Source organism: Leptinotarsa decemlineata, unplaced genomic scaffold (assembly GCF_025532065.1).
Source record: "Leptinotarsa decemlineata unplaced genomic scaffold, Ldec_3_MD MMD2_tig00026336_RagTag_RagTag, whole genome shotgun sequence".
In the NCBI taxonomy this organism is placed as follows: domain Eukaryota; kingdom Metazoa; phylum Arthropoda; class Insecta; order Coleoptera; family Chrysomelidae; genus Leptinotarsa; species Leptinotarsa decemlineata.
The window spans coordinates 2,630,046-2,656,083 of NW_027412692.1; the positions used below are offsets into that span (position 1 = coordinate 2,630,046).

At 36.4% G+C, this 26,038-nt stretch overlaps 1 protein-coding gene across 3 annotated transcripts in view; it reads right to left on the reverse strand.

Moving 5' to 3' along the window:
• Positions 1 to 2,193: 2,193 nt before the first annotated feature.
• mesh (sushi domain containing 2 mesh) overlaps positions 2,194 to 26,038 on the reverse strand; it is a 33,406-nt gene continuing 9,561 nt past the window's right edge. For 2 of the 3 annotated variants that reach the window (XM_023158561.2, XM_023158552.2), the window contains 8 exons: positions 25,433 to 25,739; positions 23,955 to 24,215; positions 23,577 to 23,893; positions 20,929 to 21,254; positions 17,898 to 18,505; positions 17,706 to 17,842; positions 13,109 to 13,724; positions 8,733 to 9,587 (listed from right to left, as the gene is read on the reverse strand). In XM_023158561.2, the coding sequence (XP_023014329.2) occupies positions 8,959 to 9,587; positions 13,109 to 13,724; positions 17,706 to 17,842; positions 17,898 to 18,505; positions 20,929 to 21,254; positions 23,577 to 23,893; positions 23,955 to 24,215; positions 25,433 to 25,739 (3,201 nt within the window). In that variant the 3' untranslated portion in view covers positions 8,733 to 8,958. Of the gene's footprint in view, positions 3,353 to 8,038; positions 8,211 to 8,732; positions 9,588 to 13,108; positions 13,725 to 17,705; positions 17,843 to 17,897; positions 18,506 to 20,928; positions 21,255 to 23,576; positions 23,894 to 23,954; positions 24,216 to 25,432; positions 25,740 to 26,038 lie in introns of those variants that run through there. The other variant, XM_023158568.2, reaches the window with a different exon arrangement.

Below are 26,038 nucleotides of genomic sequence, written 5' to 3' on the forward strand. Positions count from 1 at the left end.
AATACAATGGAGCAAACAACAACTATAATAACTCGGTGAAATGTAGAGAAATATATGTACTTCAAATACATTTCATTGAACGTTGTGAAATTTAAAGTCCTTCTAATATATTCACAGAAATTATACGTATTCCATTTGAATATCAGTCATAAAACGCCTATAACTGTTGTATGTTGTATCATGTATTTCGTGCTCCATGTTCCATGTGTTTTGACAGTAAAATGTAAATTGTCATCTTCTTGACGGAGATTCGATTCCATTCCTTTCCATTACCTGACCAATACATGTACATGTAGATGAAATCATATTGACCTGAAAATAGTCGATTGACCGTTATTCAGTCAGTTTCAGACACTCATATTTGACATGCCATATAAAATAGACGTAAATTGACCATTATTGTGATTGAAAAACTCTAAATTTCACATCGTTGAATTAAGTGAATGCAAATGTGTTGTTACTACGTTACAATACTCAACAATGCCAACCCAATGCGTCCATTATTTGCAGTCTTCTTCTTTATATTATCTGCCAAATATCAGTATAGCCACCGTACATAGTGTTTACTTCTATGCTGTGGTATAGCCCTTAGACTTGTCTATAGCCAATCATAAAACGCCAGAAATATATTCGATCAGTTTTATGTGAATGTTATCAATTGTTAACCTCAATTTTGAAAAACTGACAGATAATTTTACTTACGAAATAATTTCTGAACGGTTTCTTGGCCTCATCGGAAGTGTGAGTTGATAGATGATGTCCCGTGAAACTATGTTTCAGCATACTTCAACAAAATTAAATTAGTGGTGTTTTTTCGTCACTTATATCAAATGAATGTCTACTGATAATGCCAATTTGGCTAGCGAAAATCTTACGAATGCATTGGAGCAGTTGGATCTTGGCTCCTGTGGTACGGAAGAGGAGAAATCTCTAGATCCCTTTTCATATTGTGAAATTTTCATATTTGATGTTTCTATTGTTTCAATTTTCTATTTAGTTTTCTTCATATTTAGTGGAAGCACAAAATATCGGAACTAGTAGTTCTGATATTCTGTGGTTGAAGTAACGTTGTGAATATTTGAAATGACAACGGACACAGTAGCCAACAAGCCAACTAAAAAAGACGCATAGAAATCCTAGTGTTTACCGATTCACTTTTGTTTTGTCAATAACTCTCGAAGTGATAAATTAGATTGACTCAACTTTGTAAATATGTTGATAGATGGTGCAAGAATCGAAATCTGTCGTGCGTATTTTGTTCAGATATTTAATTCATAGGTCGCGAGTTTTTGAGAAAATATTTTATATGAAAAAGGGGTCCAAGTTGATTACACCAGGAATATTCTGATTATTCTATGCAACTCAATACATATGCTCCATTTGATTTTATTTTCTTATATGGTTCATTTTAGTTCTTATTCAGTTCATTATCTACTCAGACAAAAGAGGTCTTTACTAGAAAACAGAAACACGAAATGTTTCAGGGAAGCCGAGAAAAAGGATATGAAACAGGAAATAATCTAATATACATCTAATTACGCTATCAAAGGTTAACAACACCTACATTTCTGTGATAATTCAAGGTTCATGGAATCCACTACTGATGAATGAGAATAAATTTGAGCTTCTATGTCTTCCATTCGTAACATGAGTTCGTAATTTTATGAATCGATTGAGTGCTTTATTGTGTAGTATTGTCCAGATTGGTGCTGAAGAGACAATAAGACAAGTGTCTTATTCCGAAACATCGATGTCCATCACTGAGGATGATCTACACATCTTTCTAAAGAGTTCATTCAGAAAGCAATTGCTTTTTTTCTTTCATTGGAAAATTCCCATATTTTTTCTAAAAATGAAGAAGCAGAAAGCCAAAATCTTTCTTTCCCACAAATCAATCAAAAATTCAAACAAAAATATTATTTGACGGGATATTTTCTAACATAATGAATTCATATTTTTTTCCATTGTATTTTTCTGCTATCACATATACACTTTTTGCTTCAATTATATCGATGGAATTACGATAATGACAATATAAAAATATTTGATTGTTTTAAATTTCACAGATAGGTAACCGCCTTCCAGGCTGGTTTCACTTCACTTTGGAACAAATGTGAAATTTATAACTTCATATACCTACAAAAAATACTTACCTCTAAAACGAAGTGGGCCATTGAAACACCCAGTAACCCAGTTTTCAAAAAATTTATTGGAGAATATATATTTTCATTAGGTTTAGTGAAATTTGTGTATGGGGTGAAATATTTTGGTTATTTCTGAAAGAGAAACGTGTGAATACTGATTCGAGTGAATAATTTTGCAAAATTTTGAGTTAGCAGAAGTGCAAGATTACTTGTATATTAATATTGAATTACTTTATTAAAATGCTAAAACTACAGTAGGACTCTAATGATCTACTAGTATTTGGACAATCAAACTGAACTTTGATAAAACACAGTCTTATTAAAATATCCGAAAATGTTTCAAATAACTGACAAAAATGAATTCATTGTACCTAATTCAAGATTTCAAACATCATCTTATCACTGTAAATAAGAAAAGTAGGACCAGAGTATGATGAAAATAGTAGGTATATACCTACTCACATATATACAAAATTACTGCATAAACATGTCCTCCCGCATAGTCTTCGCACATTGTTTGCATAGTGAACTTACTGTGCAAACAATGTGCAAAAATGTGCATGAAATGTGCATCCAAAAAGTGATCGGGGTAAGTAGCGATAGTGATGGTTGAAGTACAGAAAATTGGACTCCTACTTTACATGCAAAAGTGATTATGAATATAAAAAATATATATCTAATTACAATTTAAATAATAGAGAACGCCATTTTGTTATAATACTTAATTACGACTTAATTACGTATATTTATATTACCTAATATGTATTTTGCAACAGAGGTGTTATAAAAACTATTAACAGAAAAAACCCATAGTGCATTATTGAATCAGATAAAACTGGAAAATATGAAAAATCTGTTATTCACTCCTTTAGATACCTGTTGGCCTAACTATCTCAGAAAAATAAAATATACAACTGATGGAATAGTACGATTTTGACATTTTGCAAAAATTTAGGATAATAAGCAACTTGGGATCTTCAAAGGAAACTTCGAAATTCAAATAGTTCTTGTTACAAATAATAATTTGGACTGTTTATCTGAGAAGTATGCCAACCAAAATAATAATATCGTAAAAGTGTTACCATATCTAATACTAATACACTGTTGTTTCTTTTGCTGTGCTCGTAACGTTGCTGTTATTATCGTCTTCATCTGAGTTGTACTCTTCGGCAGCAGTTAATTTTCTAGCAGCAGCTTCCTGAGCTTGTCTTGAAGAGAAAAAAATATTCAACAGAAAATCTCTAATGAACAATTAGAGAATGATAAGCTTGATTTTTTTTTAACCAGAATAATTGAATAGAGGACAACATTCACAAAACTGTTGTGGATTTGGAAATAAAAAAAAATTGCTTGATTTATACGAAAGTTCAGAAGAAAATCAAACGTTTCGCCAATTCTATTAAAAAAAAAAGCTTATTCCTTGAGCAATTCAACTGATATGGTAAAAAGTGTTGGAAAAGCTAAATGAGGCAAATTCTCACTCCTCAGAATTTTTTTCTTATTAGTCAGTGGGCTATGCTTGAACACTGGCAGTCAACAAATCTAAAGCAAATCTTTAAGCGTTCAAGCCAGTCTCTATATACCTACACAGTAGGTTTAATGGACTGACGCCTATCAGAAAACAACTACTCCCCTGGCTAATACCACGAAGGGCGTTGGATTATATCCGACAGGCGTCAGTGCAGGAACCTTCACAGAAAATTTCCTGCTTATGCAATTGGCAATACAACTGAAAGAGTCGACCTTCAATTATGGAACGAACACACTTGCAGACCGGTTTCGGGCTTATTAGCCACTCATCAGTGTAAGATAGTGACCATCATCGACCTAAAGTCAATGATATTGAAAATCGGAATTCTTTCAGAGTATTTCATTCCTCTTCCAAAGTTGGAGCGAACATCACAAAATGTCACTGCATCTAGTGGACGAGGTACTAACAACTGCATATCCGTAATTTGCCCGATTCCTCTGAATAAGGAAGAAAAACTTTCTTATTAGTCAGTGGGCTATGCTTGAAGACTGGCAGTCAACAAATCTAAAGCAAATGAACATCAAACGTTCAAGCCAGTCTCTATGACCGTTCCATAATTGAAGGTCGACTCTTTCAGTTGTATTGCCAATTGCATGTGCAGGAAATTTTCTGTGAAGATTCCTGCACTGACGCCTATCGGATATAATCCAACGCCCTTCGTGGTATTAGCCAGGGGAGTAGTTGTTTTCTGATAGGCGTCAGTCCATTAAACCTACTGTGTAGGTATATAGAGACTGGCTTGAACGTTTAAAGTTCATTTGCTTTAGATTTCCTCAGAATTTGCCTCAAAATCATATATCATAAGACAGAGGTGTTATTTGACGATGAAGTTGGATGAAATTATTCTGATTTTTGCCGATTTCAATGCAAAGAAGTTTGTGATAGGAATAACCAAATGATTGAAATGAATTGACTTTGCATCATAGACAATTCGTTACTGCCATTTTTCAGTGTTATTGCAATTTAATTGCTTTTATACCTAATATAAGTTCTAAAACTAGCACTAAAACATCAATTTGACAGTTCGAATCTATAAGAGGAGTTTTTTGATTGTATTAACTAGTTATTAGATTATATTTTTGGTCTCTCAATTCTCAACTCGATTAACGAATACCTATAATAAACCCCTCATGCCCATGTACAAGGTTCTACCTTCAATGGGGATTCTCCCTCTTTATTTAACAATTAACTTGTATTAATATTAATTCCATTGTAAATTTTGTATATTGATCAAATAAAGTTTATTATTATTATTATTCGATTGAGATACTTGGTCGGCTGTTCTTGTTACCGTTAGCCATTTTTTATTCAAAATCCAAAGAGTATTATAACTTTGTATATTGCTTCATTTCAAAAAAATTTCAATAGTTTTGCTTTTATTAGGATCTCTATTCGAGGTCTTCTTATGTTGGAGTTGTGATTTTTTGACAAATTAGGTAATATTCAGCATTTTTATTTTTGGAATTTTTATTCGAAGAAATTGAATATTGCGAGTAAAGCAAGTACCTATCGTTTGTTATATCGATTCATGAAAAATATAAAAAGCAGATAGAAAATTGTTATTCAAAAACAAAACTTTAGAATTAAGCCCAAGTCAATGAAAAGATAATTGATCAAAGAAAAAAGATTTAAGAAAACGAAATCATCAATAACAGTCATGATTTTCTTTAATTTCGATGATAATTTTACCAATTCTGCTGATGAAATTCCATAAATAAATGACATTTTGTAAAATTTCGTTTTTTAACTCCTATAACTAGAACTCAAATATCACTGCGTCTTGCAAGAATTGCAGGTGGCAGACATTTTGGCAAAGTTTTTTCACAGCTTTATGTGAACAAAATAAATATTTGTACATCTTGCCAAATCTAGGAAGCGACTTCAAAGTCTCGGTAGTTTCGATATTCTGTGGTCTCGGCTTTCGACCTCTCCTAAGATGCGTGTGGTAGAAAACCCGTAAAGACGATCGACCATCTTGTAGTGTCCACTTCAGTGAAGTATAGTACGCGACAAAAGTCTGTGCTCTAAGGAAAAGTCATCCGAATTGAAATTGAAATGAAAAACTTTGTATGGTCAAGCGAGAGAAGTGATTGTTAATGTATTTTTTTTTATGTAACGAGAAGCTGATAATGGCATAATCATGGACCTGAAAAAAGTTCAAGAGCGTTGTACAAAAGCGGCAGGAGTAAGTTTGGGTAGCACTAAAAGAATAGCTCGTGAATTGAAAACAATTGAAAATGGTGAGGCATCCTCTATTTCAGCGCCTTATGAAAAAAGGCATAAAAAAGCATCAAAATCAGATTTTGATGATTTCGGCAAAGGCCTTCTTTGTCGATATATTATCAATTGTTACATACTGAGAAAAAATGTCCACCTTACGCCGCATACATAAAAAATCGTTGACGAAAATGGTTATAAAAGATCTTATGAGTCTTTGAGGAAAGTAATGAAAGAAATAGGGTTCAGATGGAGAAAAACGGAAAAAATAGGAGATTGCTCTTGGGGAAACCGGCGATTCACCAGTTGCGAAGAAATTTTCTCAGAGACATGAAGAAATAGCGTAAAGAAGGTCGAACAATAATTTATATGGATGAAACATATATCCATGCTTCTCATACACATGAGAAGAGTTGGAATGATGATTTGAATGGAGGATTACTTGCACCAATTTCAGAAAGGCAGGGACTTATGAATGCAGGAGGAGAAAATGGATTTGTGAAAAATTCATATGTAAAATTCAAATCCAACACAAAATCGGGCGAGTATATAGCGAAATGAATTACGACAATTACAAAAAGTGGTTGCAAGAAATGATGTTGTTTTTGTTAAATGTTGTTCCGGAAAAATGCGTTTTGGTTATACACAATGCCCCATACTACAATGTTCAGTATGTGAAGTGCCCAAACATGTCCTCGACAGATGAGATGATGAGAGAATGGTTAAGACGACGGAACATTCATTTCACGGATGATATGCATGCTGAAAATTGATCTCTATTCCATTATTGAAATTCATAAACCACGACTCAAGTTGTATGAAATTCACAGGATTATGGAAAATCATGGACATACTGTACTCAGATTACCTCCTTATCATCCAGATTTGAATCCAATATGATCAGTATGGGCATCATTGAAACAATATGTGGCTGATAAAAATGTGGACTTCAATTTTAAATATGTTGAAAGTTTATGTGACGAATTCTTCACTTCGTTTTCTCAAGAGCAGTGGAAAAAACATTGCGAACACGCTAAATGTTTCGAATAGATATATAGATATATTTTATTGATCCTTTTTGCTACATATTGTGTACATTGGATAAGTCATAATTGTAGTTAAGTTAGGTATATAGAATTTTATGCTTCGAAGGAACTTGCTCTTGATTTCACAATAGACAAAATTATTATAAATATTCAAGCTGATAGTGACAACGATAGTACCAGTGAGGATAGTGATAACTCTACAAGCGATTCCGATCTGGAGTTGAACCTTTGCAATTTTTTGATCATAACCTTAATTATATTTTTGTTTCGATTCATCCATCTGAATGACTATAATGTTTTCCAAGAAATTTTTATTTTGAAATTTCACCCAGATAACCCAGATAAATTACATTTCTAGAATAAGTCTTTCTACCTTCCCTTATTCAACCCGAAATTAAAAGCAATACAGACTGCTTGAAAACAAAGTCATTTAAATTCAATAACGTAAATTCCGCATTGTGTACTATATATCTAAACTAATAATTGATCATCAATTCAAACACCATCAACCCTCGTTGCTACTTGCGGCGAGGAGTGTACTCTCAGGCCACTTTAAAACCCAAATAGACGCACCAAGTCGCTAAGTAGATTTCATCCTTTTCTATCCTAATCGTTCTCCGTCAGTTTGTCAGTAGTGTACCTACGCAGGTGGTGATATGTTACAAGTCGCTTCCTAGATTTGACAAGTTGTACAGTTGATGGGACGCGAAAGTGGTTCAAATACTTCAACCGTGTTTTTTGATTGAATGAAAAATTATTCTGTTCAGAAAAAAATCTTTCCGTGAGCCTGATTGAAATATGGTTGACTGATAAAAGTTGGACTTAATGCGCCTGAAAAGAAGCAAAAGCCAAACACGTTGGGACAGAGAGATAACTGATAAAAGTGATATTTGACAAAAATAGTGTCATGAGAGATTTATAATTTATAATCATTATAAGTTGATCGCGGGATTAGACGTGACATTCTTTTTTTGCATGTAATGCGTCACGAAGTGAAAGTAGATATTGATTTGCTGAATTTTGATATAATAACTCCTCTTCAAAGTAAAATATAGTGTCTTAATATACCAATATAACTTATTCTAGACGTTTAGTCTTACCTTTTCTGTTGCTCGTACGCTTGCGTTTGTAAATTTTCTTCGTCTCGTTCTTTCTGTTTCTTCTTGAGGAACATATAAGCCAGATATACAAATAATAGAACTAGTGGAATAATTATTGCGAGAACGGCTCCAGAGGCAATGGCTGATTGGCGCTGAGAATATTCTTGTTGACCTATGAGTTATCAGTCCATGTTAGCATCTTAGTGATTTTGTTTTTTTTACCTTACAAATATTTCAATCTGCATTCATCAGATACTATTTAAATTATCATCCATATCAAAATTAATTATTTCTTGGTGTCAAGAAAATATCACAAATATTCAAAGAAATATAATAAAGAAATATGTTACATTGATTTGTTATTTTACACGGTTTCTGGAAAACAATTTTTTGGAGTCGCAGATTTGTCTACCTACTCGTAAAAAAAAACAGTATTTTCTGAAATTCTTACGTACGTTATTACTTCTCATCTCATCGTATTTACAGTTCTCGAAGACCATGAATTGGTCAATATCCAGATGTTTTAAAAGTTAAAGTTCTGCCTTTCAGACTTATATTCATATTAATAATGAAGAGGTAAAATAATAACATAGAATGGCCATTTCACATGGTAGGGATAAAGATAAACCTTTCAGTTCTCATACCAAATCCATTGAATTCATTACGTCCCTAGCATGTGAAATGCCTTTGTTAATCTGTTAAGATTATTTTTATTTCTAAAAATGTACAATGACAATAAATATTCCACACAACATGAAGTAATGAATTGAAAAACTATCCACATGCTAGAGATAAATTGCAATTGAAAAATGTTCTTGAAATGGAATCACTCCACCTTTTCTGTCAAATCAGCAATCTGAGACAGCGTCGAGGAAAAATCCGAAGCTTCTGTCTTCAGTTTGTGTCTTCCCGATCAACTGTTAAACATCTGTGACAATACTGCTTTGACTACTAAATCGAGTTTTGTCAGGTTTCTTAACTTTAGCGTATTCGTCAGAGCCATAATCCAATGCAGGTTTATTACCTGTCTGTATTATATCGGGGCTTTGATTTTGAGAAAAATCAAACTGACTCGTTGGAGCTTTATAAGGTTCGTTGTAGAGCGAACTATTTGTCGGACTAACAGGAACACTAGGAGTTTTATCAGGCTTTCGTATGTCTTCATATCCAGGAACATAGTTAGGATCCCAAGGCTTATTCTCGAAGTCTACCTCCGGACGACCTTTCAAAGGTTCGTGGGTTCTGTACGACTTGTCATAACTAATCCTCCTTTTTTTTATAGATCCCGAATCATTTTCTGACTTGTCACTGGGATTGGGAACATAGTCGTCATCATCGTCGTCTTCTTCATCTTGGTATGGACTGAGTGCCCGATTGAAGGCTTGCAATTTTTTAGGTTTAGTTGAATCGTTGTCCTCCCATGAGTCGCCTTTGATTTTTTGATACACTTTGTATCCCGCGAAAAGTATCAATAGGATTAATGGTATAAGAACTGCAAGGATTATGGACCAAGTGATCATGGCGGTTCGGGAAGAATATTCTTGTTGACCTAAGTGAAAGAAATAATTAGTTAGTTAGTAACTGTAATGAATAGCAGTTGTTCATTTGGTTTTTCAAAATTATATTGGTATTGGTATTATATTAGTCAATATCTGAAGTCGTAAATGAAAATAAATATTTTGATTTCGGTCATAATCCGTTTTCCAGTCCTATTTATTGTCAATGTGGCTTCTATTAAAAGGCGGGTTGGCTGTCGTTGTTCATCTTTCACTGCCTGAACCACTGGGCGTGCTGCTTTTGGCGAGTGCATTGGCTTGGGATGTGGGGGTTGAGCAAACCGGCCATCGGATGCCTGCTTCCACATAGCCCCGCTGGATACGGGAATGACAGAAACACTTGTGGTTCTGTTATTCCTTAACTGAATGGCATCCCAACGATGGCTTAATTCTAAGGTGTGTGTATCCGTGCCGAGAGGATGAATGACACTGAGCCTATCAGCTGTCTCTACGGAACCTTCGAGATACCGGGCGCCCTCTCGTCGTAGCATCGCCTTGTCACGGTAATGCAGGGCTCTGCCGTGATTGACCTTCTTTCCCTAGCTACTCGTGGACTTTTATGGATAGAGTAAACTTAATTCTTTCTGACGCTGAGTCTACAGAGGACATGGGTGTCGAGCTTACGACTCCAACTGACCTCCCTGTAAATTTAGATCAGGAGCGAGAGCTTCTTAAGTTTCCAACTCCTGATCCAATAACTGAACCTAAAAAAAAAGGTTTGGTGATGCAGCCAGGAAACGCTCCTCAAGAGCGGGGTACCTTATGAAACCGCCTTGCATCAGATTCTTGAGGGGCGTACGCAGAATCTGTCTCAGGTGGAAGAACAAACCCCCCCATGAGCAGGTTAGCAAACGTTTGCGCTCAAGTGATGATTCACCAAAACCAGAGGCGAAAAAGCCCTGCACGGTTGAATCTAAAGCATCATTAGTTGTAGCTGACGTGCAAAAACCTTATATCGGAAGCTTTTCGCGGGTATCAAGGTGCACCGACTACCTCATTAACGATGAAACAGCAGATCATTTCATTTGTTCCTGCCCTGCTGGGGACCGAATTAGGTTTTAAGAGTTTGACAGAGCCGTACTCTTATCATCTGACCTGAAAGACCACTCACCATACAAATTAATCGGCTTCGTTAAAAAGCTGAGTTTATTTGATCGAGTGTGAATAGGTGTGAGCCACAATGAACCATTGCGTGTTGTGGCGGAGGGTCGAATAGACCCACTCACTTCGGACCTAACCTAACCTCTTTTAGAAAGCTTACGTCAAATAAAAAACCCCTAATAGTGTATTTACTATGCACTAATATGATTTTAAGTTTTTGGGAAAGAAAGGTTTTTTGGCCTTATATTTTTCCATCTTGATACAAAAATGTGGAAGATTCCAAAATTTTTGTACCAAAATGGAGAAGTAGAAGGCCAAAAAACCTTTCTTTCCAAAAATTTATCTCTCCTAAAAATGTAGTATTTCAATGGTTTTTAGTATTTCTTCCACCCAAGAGGGAGACTCAAGAAATCACTTAAATCAACTATTAATACAAACTTTCCAAGAAAGGTTCAACAATAGTTAATGAACAATGAAGGAAAAACTGTGTATAATTCTGAAGACGAAGGTAGATCAACGCCTCCGAAACGTTAAGATTGTGGAAGTTAAGGATACACAAAGAAGGTCGATAAAAATTGACATACATTTCATCTGAAAAATGGAGTTGTTTTTATAGTACCTATATACCAAATCTAATATAAAAACAAAATAGTTACCGAATGTCGGCAGTTTCTTTGTATGGCATTGGTATAATTTACGGGATCTAATCATTGTTTCAATGGGGAGGTTTTATATGATATTAAAAAGTAAATTTCTCAGACCCGGTACATTAGCCTTACTTAGCTGTTCGGATTGACTTCGTATAGACTATACTTGGTATCATCAAGTTATTCTTTTGTGACGAATTTCTTAGTAGATCTAGGTTTCTCACATCATTTGAAAGATTGACTGGTTCTACGGTTTCTTCGTGATTTAGATCTAGATTTAGCATTTGCTTTATTTCGTCCGCTGTTACGGAGGTTCCTCCAACAGGTTTAGAACAGAACTGCTTGAAACTTTGATCTAACAATTTTTATTTGGCAACTTCAGCTTCAAAAGCAATCCGATTTCTTTGGAGTCCAATGTTCTTATCGGTAGTTTCAAGAAATTCCGTGTTGAATGACTTTCGAGAAAATAATTTCGATTTACTCTTCTTCCCGCGAGAGTCATTCTGGGGAATGTGAATCGATGTGAAACTGTCACATGTTTGATGGAAACAACTACTTTTCTCGGTAATACCACGACTAAGTCGCTTTAGAGACTTTGTTCACTAGGTGGAACTGTTACTACTCCACTGAAGTTGAAAAAAGTTCTTTCTAAGACGCAGGTTTCGTATATTTGGTGGAGCTTCAATAAATTCAGTCGAGTCCCGAACAGCAAACTGTCTACCCTGCACTGATGGGGAGTGATTGATACCTCAAAGCAAATCTGTAGATGATCACTGCAATGTTGACAATGCGGGGAAAGTTCTAAAGATGTTTAATTTTTAATTTCGAATAGAATATTCCGGCATGAAAACATTAAACAGTAGTTATTCCACCAAGGAATCTTATGAACTCAACCCTATCCTAACAAAATTAATTGATATTCGAACAAATCATTTTTTTTCTGACGATATTTCTCTCAACATGGATACTTATTATTGATATGTAGTTACTTTAGGTTACAGAATGACCCAAATTGAGATGAGATGTCGTCGTTAAGGATTGTCCTTCGAAAACAGTTGAGTCCGGCATATCGTGTCTGGTTTTAGCCCCTAAGTCATAGCTCTTCATCTTGATGTTTCAAACGCCATGTTTATTCTTATCTTAGTCCTCAATGGAAAATGCTACTATTCTTGTAATTTCTGTTGTACATCTTGTTATAATGTTCAGGTTATGCTGCATATTTTATATCTATCATGATCCAGAAAATGTAGTAATTCATATATCATAAAATTCCCCACCAATAAAAACTTCCACCTCCTTTGAGGATAGCCCATTGCCACCCCTACCAATACTGTTTTCCTCATAATCTTAACCAATAGTCAGTTGGGATTCCTCTAGCTGACATAGTATGAAACCAAAACTAGTATGTAGTCCATAAATATTAATATATATAATATTTGTTGGTTATTTTTACTCAAGATATATATTACACGTCCTGTGAGATAATGTGGTATCTGTAAGTTAGTTTGGTAAATTATAGGTTTGAGTCTAATTTCGATTTATTGAAATTGCTTAGTAGATACGCGGCAGATAATGAAGAAATGACCGTTTTCCTACCTCTAGATTCAGCTGAAATACCAACAGTTTCTGCTCAACTTTTCAAAGATTTGATATCTTGACAGGAAAAAACTATACTGTGGAGTGAACCGTTAACTCATTATTTTAATATAATATTCTTCCACCAGAAACCAATTTCTTTCTTCAAAAATATGAAACTCAATACTTACGTAAACATTCGGTGTAGCCATATTCAGGAGCATTCCATGTGCCATCTGCCAAACATTCTCTTCTGGGATCTCCCACCAATACGAAGTCTTGATTGCACTCGTAAGTGACTTTGGTTCCAGGTATAAAAAGAAAAGTACTCTTCCTACCGAATCGCGGTGTTTCCAGAACTCCGCAAGAAACAACCTTCTGCCTCGTCGTTTCTTTGAGTTGATATATGGTTGCTTTATAATTCTGAGTAAAATGGGCAAGATCTCTGTTGAGCGTCATGGCATAATCGTAGAAGCATTCGTACATTTTTGTGCTACAAATGTCGTAAGTTCTCTGTATCTGTATCGACCTGTTTGCGGGTATTATGTCCTCAGGTAACATAAGGAACTGCGGTTTGAAAGTTTTGTTGTTGTACGTTGCCGATGATCTGCCGAATTCTCTGAAAAATAGGGATCTACCTCTTTTCGGATCTAGTACGTCGTCCACCATCCATTTGGAACCAAAGTCGTTGTAGACCCTTTCCATATCATTGATATTATCCACGACGGCAGCCTTCGACTCATCAGGAAGAGTGAAGTCATCTTCCTTATTGAAACTCCAGTTGCCAAAGAGACCAACAGTTTTGTTCTGTAATGAAAATAATGTAAGTACCCTTTGAGACGTGAAGATTCCCACATTTTTTATATCAAGATAGAGAAACAGAAAGCCAAAACCTTCCTTTTCCAAAAAAATAAAAAAGATTTCCATTCGCCGGACTGAAACCACTATTGATTCATTCATTGACGAATTCACTATTGCATTAGCATTAGAGGAAACGAAAATCGTGCTGGTTGGCCGCGATCGAATGGAACTTGAAATACCACAAGTTTCGTCGGCTACTGTGGCAGACATCGTCAGTGGTATGTGCGTGGTCTGCGAGGATCAAGGTTATATCCCGAAGTCTCAACAACGACTCGCCGCTGAGCTCTGTGTTCACTTGTATTTATAATTGTAGAAGGTGGTGGGGTTGATGGTGTAGATAGCGGCGGATATGGAGTTGGGCGTGATGGTGGTGGTGACGAAGTTGTCCATGTAAACGCTTACTCTTGATTGGTCCAAACTTTTGCTGGGTTGTTCTGATGGGTCCACGTTGCTGACAGGTACGCTGCTGGTAGGATGTCGATCGGATTGATATTCTAGTCCATTTCTGGTTCTTTCGATCAATGGCTATCACGTATACCTTCTTTATTTCTGTTCAAATTGCTGGGATGCTTATATACCTCAATGGCCTCACTATGAAGTCAGGCCTAGCCTGTTTCTTTTAGAACATGTTCTGAGATTGCGAGTTTCTCCGGTTGCAACGGCGGTAACTGCGCTAGTTTTTGTATTATAGTGTTTGTGCTGCGTTTGATAGTTCCGAAGTAAACTGTTCTACATGAGCAGGGAATACTGTGAACAGCTGCGGATGTCAGAGTCTCTCTTTTGTCCTTGGTGATTCGATAGCGTTGATTACCAGCCCTAATTTTGTTTCCTCTAATCGTGATTCCGGCCGTGAAAGCCTATATTTTTATATCACTATTGAATGTAATTTCTTTATCACTCTTCATATAGAGCAAGCTGTAGTGTATGAAACTCACACTATTGAAAATAGAATCAATATGGATCCATTAACCATTCATTTCCCAAGCAACATACAATTAATTCATTAATGGGAAATTTACAAATCAATACTAACAATGAAATAACAAGTAAATATTTCAGACTAGAAAATATGGATATGATTATCAGTATCAGCCCTTTCAGTATTTAGAAAAAATCGAATTATAGCAATCGATAATTCACTGCATGATTTTATTTCAACATAAGGAATGGATTTTTCACATATGTAATGCTTATGAAGGATGAAAACGTTGAAGGACAGCTTTTCTAGAGTTTTATAGCAACTAAATACACTACTCCTGTTCAGTCGATAGAAATTAATATTTTTGCTCATAACAAGGGCAGTCATCATTAATATTTTTGACAGGTGACTTTTGTTCCTCAATAATTTTGAACTATTTCACATGAACTCTTGAATTTGGATTCTGAAAGTTAGTTTAAAATTATGTGAAATAGGACATCGTGAACAAAAACATTATTTTCCATCATGTTGCAATGAATGTTTGAATAATTGAAATAACTACGAGGGTGGGCCCAGAAGTACTCAGCCTGATCTAGAGATGGCGGTAGTTTTTTGGAAAATATCACTGTATTAGAAAGTACACAATCTATGAAGCATATGTTTCATGGATTTTACTCTGAGTGAGTCTGCTCCTTCGTTTACAATGGTAAAATATTGGATAGCAGAGTTTTAACGAGGAGCTGCCAAAATGGCAGAGGTCGACTATATGAGGTGACAACTCCAGAATCTGTGAAGAAAATCTACGAAGCGGTACTGAATGATCGTCGACTGAAAGTGCGCGAGCTAGCAGACTTTCAAGAAGTGCGGTACATCGTATATTATCTGAAAATTTGGACATGTGGAAGCTATGTGCAAGATGAGTGCCGCGTTTGTTCACACTTCAGCAGAAACAGTGTCGTGAAGATGTTTCAATCGAGTGTTAAGCGAAGTTCCACAGCAACAAAACAAAAATCTTGCGGAGTTTCATAACCATGGATGAAACATGGGTTCATCACTTCACACCCGAGGCAAAAGAATAATCAAAACAGTGGATTCAAAAAGGAAGACTGGCTTCAAAGAAGGCAAAGACCGTTTCATCTGCAGGCAAGGCCGTAACATCGGTTTTTTGAGATGCGCGTGGGATAAATTTCATTGATTATCTTAAAAAACGTAAAACTACCAACGACAAGTATTTTGCGAACTTATTGCAAAGTTCAAGTGGAGAAATCAATCAAAAATGGCCACAGTTGGCTAAGAAAAAAAGTGTTGTTTCATCAAGACAATGCACCAGCTCAAAAATTCATTATCGCAATAACCAAAAATTGAATTGTTACCTCATGCACCCTATTCACCAGATTTAGCCTTCTCGGATTATTTCATGATCCCAAACTTGAAAAAATGGCTCAGTGGTCAAAGATTTTCCAACGATGAAGAAGAGCTGTCGGCAGTTAATGGAAACAAGACAGTTCTTATTATAAAAACAGTATCGAACTTATTGAAAGTTGCTGGGAAAAGCGCATAGAGCTGCAAAGAGATTATGTTGAAAAATAAATATGTTTTTGTTTTACTTTTTGTGTTTTTTTTTGTTGGGCGAGGTACTTCTGGGACCACCACGAATAGGTTTGTGAGTAGAATCTTGTTTGACTCCAGATCTTTAGTCAGATTTCTGAACACTAATGATATCTTACCTGAGGAATATGACGAGAGAAGATGTTGAAATTTTAGAAAAATTGAAATAAAGAAAAGTACCATATCAATATATGTGAATTACCCGTGGGTTGGGCTACCTATCGGGCGCGTCCCCAGGTGGCGGATAGGGGACTGGAGGCCCTGTCCGGGAAGCCAATGTGGCCTTACGGACGGAGTCGCCGGACTCCTGGTCAGTGGCAGAAATAAGTAGAGTAAGGGGATCTGAAACTCCCCAAAAGCCTTTGCAAAACATGCCACCGTGGACCAGCCTACCTAAGCTAAGGTGTAAGGAATCTAACCGACAGCTGAATGGCCGCAGGGTGATATGCGGTTACGAACGATCCCCTTGGGAAACTGAGCGAAACCTCAATATAATCAGCCTACCTCTGATAATGCGGGGCTCTGCCAGAGGTGACCAACTCTTCCCTTGTTACTCGTGGGAACACACATGAATGAAACAAACACGAAAACAGAAACAAGAAAAACAGCCTGTCCCGAGGCTGGACAGAAGTTTTCACCTCAATATAAGGCGGTGGCTGGGGATGAACAGAAATGTCCTCCCCAATCTACCGCTTGGAATGAGGCTGGACATAGCAAGGTCATCTCGTGATATAATACAAAAGCCAAGGCGTGAGCGCATTTGCGGCGCCGAGGCCAAAAGGAGAAAGATAGCGAAGGAGGCAGGAGTGGCAGAAACTATAAGTGCACCCTCCTTCCCCCCACTCCACTTCCAAGGGCAAGGACATTTCCTGCGGTGGGCGCCAAGAGCTCCGCTTTGAATCAAGGAACCGGCTGCAGGAAAGCTCTCTCACTTGTGCACCTCCACCGAGGGAACCCCAAGAAGTTCGAAGAAGCCGCGCAAACGACAGTAATGTCGCTGCACCCTCCAAAACCTTCACGGAGACCACCGTGAGACACCTCAAGGTTGCCAAAGAGAGTGTTTGTTTGGCGAGTCTTGGCCTACACCTGCCAATATAACGGAGATGTCTCCTAGTGACCTGTCCACCTTCCTGAAAAGGACAGGATGGACGATGACCTAGGAGGACAACTCCTCGGGAGGATGAACAATGGGTCACATATGGTCTTAGTGATGTGGGTCTACACTCACCCTGACTACTCTACAGATACAGAGATACAGATAAGTGAATTAGAAATAGAGAATTTGCGGAGCCGTTTGAAGTTATTTTATTACTGCGTGCCACATATTTGGAAAAATTAGTCTGAAATCCTTATTTTGTTATGTTATTATTTTTATCATTAATATCTTTTATATAACTTACGATAAATGACCAAGGAAGATACACCCTCGCGGTCATGAATCCCTGGTTATCCATTACTTGAACTCCTGCTCCATTATCGAACATAATGATGACTTCAGACTGATTGAGGATATAAGTAGGTGTATAAATAGTCACTCCTGAAAATAGAATTCATTAGTTGATATACTCGTTATACATTCGAATTTTTCTCGCCTTGGAAATGTTGGAATTTCAAAGACGGCCTGTCGAAGAACAACTTCCTGTTATCAGCTATGACATCCAGCCTATACCTCCACCTAGCATCCAATGGCCTCCTTCTGACCTCCACTGCTATAGTGTTGTTTCCTCTTGCCACAATTGAAGTCAGTTGAGTTGCACGTACTTCTCCATAGGCGTTAGGGTCCATTTGCTCAAATCTGCCTTGCACCTCCAAGTTGTCAGTTTGTGTCACAGATTTCACAAGAGCAAACTCTCCTTTCCCGTTGAAGGTGTACTCGACGTCATCGAAAGTGATGACGTGGGGATCTCCGTAAATCCCAGCAATCCCTGGAGCTTGGTACGCGACACAGTCCTGAGTTGGTCTTCTTTCGAATCTCAGCGTTTCGCAACCTACCGCCTGTTCTTCCTGCCACAAACAGCAAAGATACTTCGGTACCATATCGTTGAACCATTGCGATAAGGTTGGAACTTTTGTTGCTTCGTTGTAGGGCATTTTTCCCAGATTGTGGCAACGCCGTGGACTTGAACCCCACTGCTGATCGTATGATAACATGAGATACCCGTTTTTGTCATAGCAGCACTGCTGTTCTGATCCCTCCAACCTGTAATTATTTTCAGTCATGTTGTTGGTGTTGAATGAAACCAAAAAGAAATTAATACAGTATAGATGAAGTGTTGAAAATAAACATGAACTATATACAAATGAATCTGATACAAACGAAACTGTGATAGCTCTAATTTTTACGGTTTTTTTATATTTCCTTTTTTTTAAGTAGGAGCATCATAAGAAATTACTGCGTCATATGCAAAGGATAATACGCTGGCGTCTAAATGGTGGTTTTGGAACTGTACCTTGGGGTATGCCATTACCACCATTTGCGAGGTAAAGATATGGCCTAAACTATTCTTCTGACACCAATATTTTCCATATGTTCAAAAGGACATTAGTAAAGATGATGCCTCGAGAATTTTATTGCCACGTAAAAATAATTCCAGATATGCTCCATTTGTTCAGTGTTCAATATCGTTGATATTGAAGTATAGGCATACAATTTGATAAAAGCGAAATTTGTTTATATTCAATTCCAACTGATAATCTGGTTGCATCCCAAAATTCCAAATAACATTAATTTTTATTTCAAATTCGTTAACTATTCGTGCAATTTCTTAGCTCTACTTTAATAGGCAAAATCATTAAATAGAAGTTACTGATAAAGAAAACATTTTTCTTTGTGAAATATACTTTCTTTATGCAGTAATTTAGAATCATGGATAGGTAGATATTATTTATTCGTTCAAGGGTGAAATATATAATACCCAAGCGGGTGTAGAACATTGCAATCATATAAATAGCTTATAGATGAAAGAAGATGAAAGGACAGGAGAAAGAACCCAAAATGGGAAATATAATAGCTTAATAATTTCGAATGAGGGGCAGTAAACTGTAATTCTGCTGCGTATTAGAAAACTCCATGAGTTGACTCTTATTATTATTTATTTGCATATTATTCATTTTGAACCAATTTTTTAGTATGTTTAGAACATTTGATATGTTGTTTTTAATATCATTTTCAGTTATTTTGTCGGATATTAAAGAAGTGTCATCCGCAACGTGGATAATTTTTTGATCAACTATATGAGGCAAGTTGCCGATATATAAAATAAAAATTAGTGGCACAAGTATAGAACCTCGTGGAACCTACCTTCTCAGGAAAAAAATACCAAATACATTTCAATGCCTATTCCTATCAGACATTGAAATGTATTTGGTATGTAAGAGTATCAGTTTCAAGGAAACTCCACATTTTCCGAAATATTCAAGTTTTTTTAAGTATAGTGTGGTCAATCCTATCGAAGGCCTTGGAGATATCTATACATACTCCTAAAGTTTCATTTTTATTGTTCATCGCGTTCAATATCACAGTAAAGGCATTGTTAATCACACGTTAAAAGGCAAGACCTCGTTAATCCTTAGCTCACACAAGTTTAGACTTCTGAGGGTTGTCGTTCGTAGGGGTGCGACAGCTGGTTAACGGAAAAACAGATTTTAAACAGAAACAAATATAACGCTAGTATAGTGAATGTATCTCTTCTGAAACCATTTTGAGAATCTGAAATCAGTTTGTGATTTTCAACAAAATTCAAAATTCTTAAACATATTACTTTTTTAAAAACCTTACTGATATTTGATGAAGAGTTATTGATCGACAGTTTTGACAGTTTAATTTGTCTCGTTTTTATAAATAATGCTGATTGCAACAATCTTCAACTTATTTGGGAAAATTTCTTTGGTCAACATCAGATTTATTAGGTATACTATATTTGCAAAATAGTAGGTACTAAATTCTCATAAATGACATACGTTGTTGCCTTAATCTGTCTTTTGCAGTGGCGTACAGAAATTATACTGAACAGATGAGGAAAAATGATGATAAAATATATAGAATCACAACCTTGACGCAATGTTTTCGTTTCAATGCAATACTATTTCTGGGAATTTAGTGCCTTCTATTATGAAATTGTATTATTGAGCGGCAGACAGATCTCCTCAGCTACATATTTTAATACTTTCATCGTCTCCCAATGATTTTTTGTTTTTTAGTGAGGTAATTACATCATATATTTATTTTGGGTCACATTATCTCAAAAACAGTGAAATTGGTATGGTTATATTTCGGGGAGAATTAAAAGGTTTGCCCTTTCTACACCTGCATTAAATTTTCCATTATAATTTTCATATTTTTCAGATTATGGAAAGGGAAAATACAAAAAATGGTCGATATTATTATCGAATATAGGATAAAGAAAACAACTTTTGTCTAATTTCTACTAAGTTTATTATTTGTTACGATCCGTTTATCATTTGTTATAAACCGAAACCGATCGTAACAAATAATAAACTTAGTAGAAATTGGAAAAAGTTTTATTGTTTATCCTATATTTAATATGAATTTCTACAAAATTAATACGTCATCAATCAAACGATATTATTATTGCTATCGACATTCATTCTCAAGTAACTTACGTTGGTGATCCTGTTTTCACACAGTGCAGAGCTTGGTTATTGTAGTAGCATACGGGATTTGAGTCCTTGTCGCAATCAAAGTCGGGCATATACCTCCCTTTGTCTGCCAAAGCCTGTTCTACAGTGCAAGGGCATTGAGGTAACTCATGAGCAAAGTTTTTCAGGTATCTGTCTGTTCTTAGCCAGTCATCGCAGAGTGCTTTGGGCCAGCTTCGTCCATACATATTTTCCCATTGGAACTGAAAGTACCATCCTAGGGGAATGGGTCGACTCCATACAACAGGAACTATTTCCACCGATCTTTGTACAGATGTATAAGTGTTCACCTGTTACAAAGTAACCAACATTAAAGTTGCAAATTTATAATTAAATGAAATAGGTGAGATGAATTTTCTTTGAGAACGAAAGGTATATGTTTTCAAACAAGGTGCTTGGTCCAATTATGTTCTTGATGTAGGTACCTGTCTGAATGATTCAGCATCTATTGGTATTAAAGGCAAATCCACATTTTCATACGTAAGAACTTTCGATTTATTTATTATACTCTTACTGGTAGGTGGTCAATTTAATGACAATAAATTAAATTATAACTTTCTCGTTTTGAATATCGTCAGTTAATTAGCATACATAAAAATGCTGAGCAGTAGTAGCAATAATGAATCAACTTGAATTTCATATAGATGGATATCTATCGAATACTTTCACCATCAACGCTGGTGTTCCCCAGGGATGCATATTTTCTCCAATCCTCTTTTTATTTTACATCAACGACTAATTGGAAAAAACCAAGAATCTAATATATTGCTTTCCTGACGACAGCACACTTTTGTCGTCATTGCATTTGCATTCCATAACATCGACTACGGAGGCACATCTTCACCGGCAGTAGGAGGTTGCATATCTTAATGAGGATCTAGAAGTGATTCCGAATTATGGTGAAAATTACCAGGTTCAATTCAATGCCACAAAAACCCAGGCACCGGTTTCCTCCAAGAAGATAAATTTCTCCGAACCGAATATAAAGGTTTGAGGTCAGACAATTCCGCTTTCTGATTCGATAAGTTTGTTTGGGGATAAAATGGATACCAATATGTCTTGGCACAATCATGTCGCTGGAATTGCAAAGGAACACTGTTCCGAACCAGAAAACTGTACACACCTCAGCCACTTTTGATGCTTTAAAGCTTAGATCAGACCTTCTTTGGAGTATTGCTCCCATGTATGGAGCTCTGCCTCCAAACACACTCTGAAGTTGCTGGATTCCATCCAGAAAAGAGCCATTCGCCTGATTGGAGACGCGAACATTATGTGCAACCTTGATAGCCTGGAACATCAGAGAAAGGTTGGAGATTTGTATCTCTTCTATAAATACTTTCACGGAAAGTGTTCAAGTGACTTGGCACATTTGATTCCACCAAGAGCTGTACATATCAAAAATACGCGACGGACTGTGGGTGCTCATCGTTTTGAAGTTCAACTCAGTACACTTCAAACTTCACTGTTTACGAGCCCTTTCATTTAGAGAACTATGGTTATGTGGAATAAACTTCCTGAGAATATTTTTCCAAATGGATTTAATCTCCGGCGATTCAAATCCAATGTAAATCGCTACTTTAGCACAGGCACCGTTCTCAGACTGGCAAAGGTAATTTAAGACAATCAAGACGCAGGTACCTAACTCTTTGGTATAAATAAGTACAACATTGTATGTTTATTTAGTTTGATATTCGTCCTGAAGATGATCACTTGTTGATCAAAGCACGTGTCGAGGTGTTAAAAATAATTGTTTGGTGTTGGGATATAACTCCAGTTATATTCTTGTCAATGACAAAAAGTGATTATTCTGGCATGGCTGAGGAAGTTGCCAAATTCAGTTGAACAAGTACTTAATAAGCATGGTCGACGGGATGATGAGAAGTATCAGAAATGTAAATACTTGTGCTATTAAGACTTTCACTTCATCAAAATCCTTATTCGAGACATCCATAGTCATAATCAGAGGGATGAGTAATGTGGTATCACATAATCACAGTCATGGCTGAAGAAGTTGCCAAATTCCGTTGAACAAGTACTTAATAAGCATAGCCGACGGGATGATGAGAAGTATCAGAAATGCAAATACTTGTGCTATTAAGACTTTCACTTCAACAAAATCCTTATTCAAGACATCCATAGTCATAATCAGAGGGAGGAGTAATGTGGTATCACATAATCACAGTCATGGCTGAAGAAGTTGCCAAATTCCGTTGAATAAGTACTTAATAAGCATAACCGACGGGATGATGAGAAGTATCAGAAATGCAAATACTTGTGCTATTAAGACTTTCACTTCAACAAAATCGTTATTCAAGACATCCATAGTCATAATCAAAGAAGGAGTAATGTGGTATCACATCATCACAGTCATTCGCACTCCCAGAATATAGTTGTTGGAAGAAACAAAATATAAAAAACTATTGATTGATTTGTCAATAATTGAAAAGATTTAGCTGTCAAAACTTCATGAATACAGTTTTATTGAAGAAGTCATTAGTAGTTATTTGCTAACTATATATAGTCAACGTCTAACTGAAAACTATGAAATATAAACTAAATATGAAATTATTTCTTGGTTAGAAATATATCAACTTTTTCTATCATAAACTTACTTTGATAGATTCAGTCAAGTTAATTTGCAAGAAACCAAATTTGATATCCGTGAGAAACTCATTAACTTTTGTTCTATATTGGGACGGTACGATGGTATACTCTCCAGTATTTTGGAGACTGTCTGCGATATCAGTGATGTAAACGAACGTTGGCCTTATTGTTGTTTCTCTGTAACCCCATAAGGAGATGCGAATGTTAGCGTTTTCGTTAGTGGTCAAGTTGTATTTTTCCCAAGTTATTCTTATTTCACTAGGCGATTTTTCATGAACCTTCATGTCCTTGAAGTAGATTTTTTGAGAAGCCGCTGCGGGGGATTCTGAAAATAGAAACAATAATAATCACAACCTCCAGATAAGTTTCCATTCGATAGATCTTACCGACATAATATTTTCCCTTCCATTTGTATACCCCAGCCCCTATGGCTATTTGTAAATTCACCCATCCTTCGGCATACAGTCTAGGTTGGATGCATATAGCCCTGTTTTTATCTATAACGACGCCATTTATTTCATCGGCTACATCAAATTTGCATTTAACTTGGTCGTCTAGGCCGAAACAAGGTCCTGTTATATTCACTATTGTTCCACCCAGCATATTTCCACTTTCTGGAGATATCATTAGCGGTAGATTAGCACCATCTGAAAAAAAAACGAATCATTTTAATGCATAGTTTCGTATGCATGTTCTTAGATTACTTTTTGAATTCGCGATGGAAAAGACTTCATGAACCCGATATAGAGTCTTCTAATAGGGATTCCGAACTTTGACAAATGGTAACGGCCATCTTGTTGAAGTTACATCCCTCAAATCAGTTGTCATTCATTTAATCTGATTTGCCAAATCACCATAAACGGATATAGCATTCAACAACATGTGCAAATAATAAAATTGTTTTGTCCAAATGGGTGTTCTGTTCGGGCAACGTACCGCGCGTTTAGCCCATTTTACAATATCATTACTTTTTGCAATATGGTTGATAAATTTGAGTCCACTAGTTCGGTAAACGATCTACCAACACCCGTACTGGGACAAAACGCAAGATCTGTCAAAATGTCGCCGGTGTCTGTGAGAGTGTGCAGAAGAATTAGTCGATTTCGTGACGTTCACAATAAATCGCGCTTTTATAGACCACAACTTGGCGAATTTCGCGTCGTGACTTAGGCTTGACTTGGGTAAATGACCATAGACAACGACGAGTGTTAGCTGAATGGGCTCTGGAACAGTTGACAAGGGACTCTAATTTTCATCGAAAACTCATCTTCATCGATGTAGCCCATTTCTGGAAGAATGGGTACGTGAACAAACAAAATTGTCCAATTTGGGACGATATCAATCGATTTCACGTCGCTCACAATAAATCGATCTTTTGTAGACCACAATTTGGCTTCGTGACTTGGGCCACACTTAGGTAAAAAACCATAGACAACGACGTGTGTTCGCTGAATGGGTTCTGAAGCAGTTGGCAACGGACCCTAATTTCCATCGAAAACTTATCCTTCAGCGATGAAGCCCATTTTTGGATGAATGGGTACGTGAACAAATAAAATTGTCGAATTTGGGACGATACCAATCCACATGAGATTCAAGAGCGTCCAATACACCTCGAAAAAGTAACTGTTGGGTGTAGATTTTGGGCTGGTGTCGTCATCGACCCATATTTATTTGGAAACGACGTTGGCCAGGCTATCACTGAGAGGCTAGAGAGCGCTCAATGGGAGATCTTATGTATACATTGAATATAAACTGTAATGGCTGAAGACAAACTTGATCTGCAAATAACATCTTTCTCTCTAAAAGAGATACTCTTCTTTCGTACTGGTGAAAAAACAGTAGTGTAGTTGGTTATTTTACTCACCTATATCTTTATTGCATGTTCCAGTTAGGATATTTTCGTCGATTCGGAAAATGTGCCTTCCTTTGAAACCATTAGCGAAACCAGTTTGTGTGAGATCTCGAATAACAGATTCTTGACTGTATGGTTTGTATTCAAAACTTCTAGTACCGTTTCCAGCGTTGAATCCCACAAAAGCGGGAACTCCTCCTTCTCCTTTTCTTGTGTCGCCTCCCGCTTCAGTGTGGGTGGTCCAGTCAAGATTCAAGTAGTTGAACATGGCGTAGGTGAAAACTTCATCAGTGGCGAGGATCATTTGGAAAGTGTTAGTCTGAAGAAAATTGTATATATGATTTACTATGAGTTCTATGAAATATGAGTACTGTTAAAAAATGTTTCAGTTGAACCAACCCATGATAGATGCATCCTTGGTTTGGTGGCCTGATACGAACTAAGAAACGATTGTTTCAACAAATCAAGGCAGGATACAAATACTTGCTTGTTTGGAAATGGTGCAATGAGAACCATACAGACACAATATTATGAATGAAGACATTCTTTATTCTATTTCCTTTACATCTTGTAGGAATAGGGGGGCATAGAGAAAACTGAGTCAGACAGGACTATTAT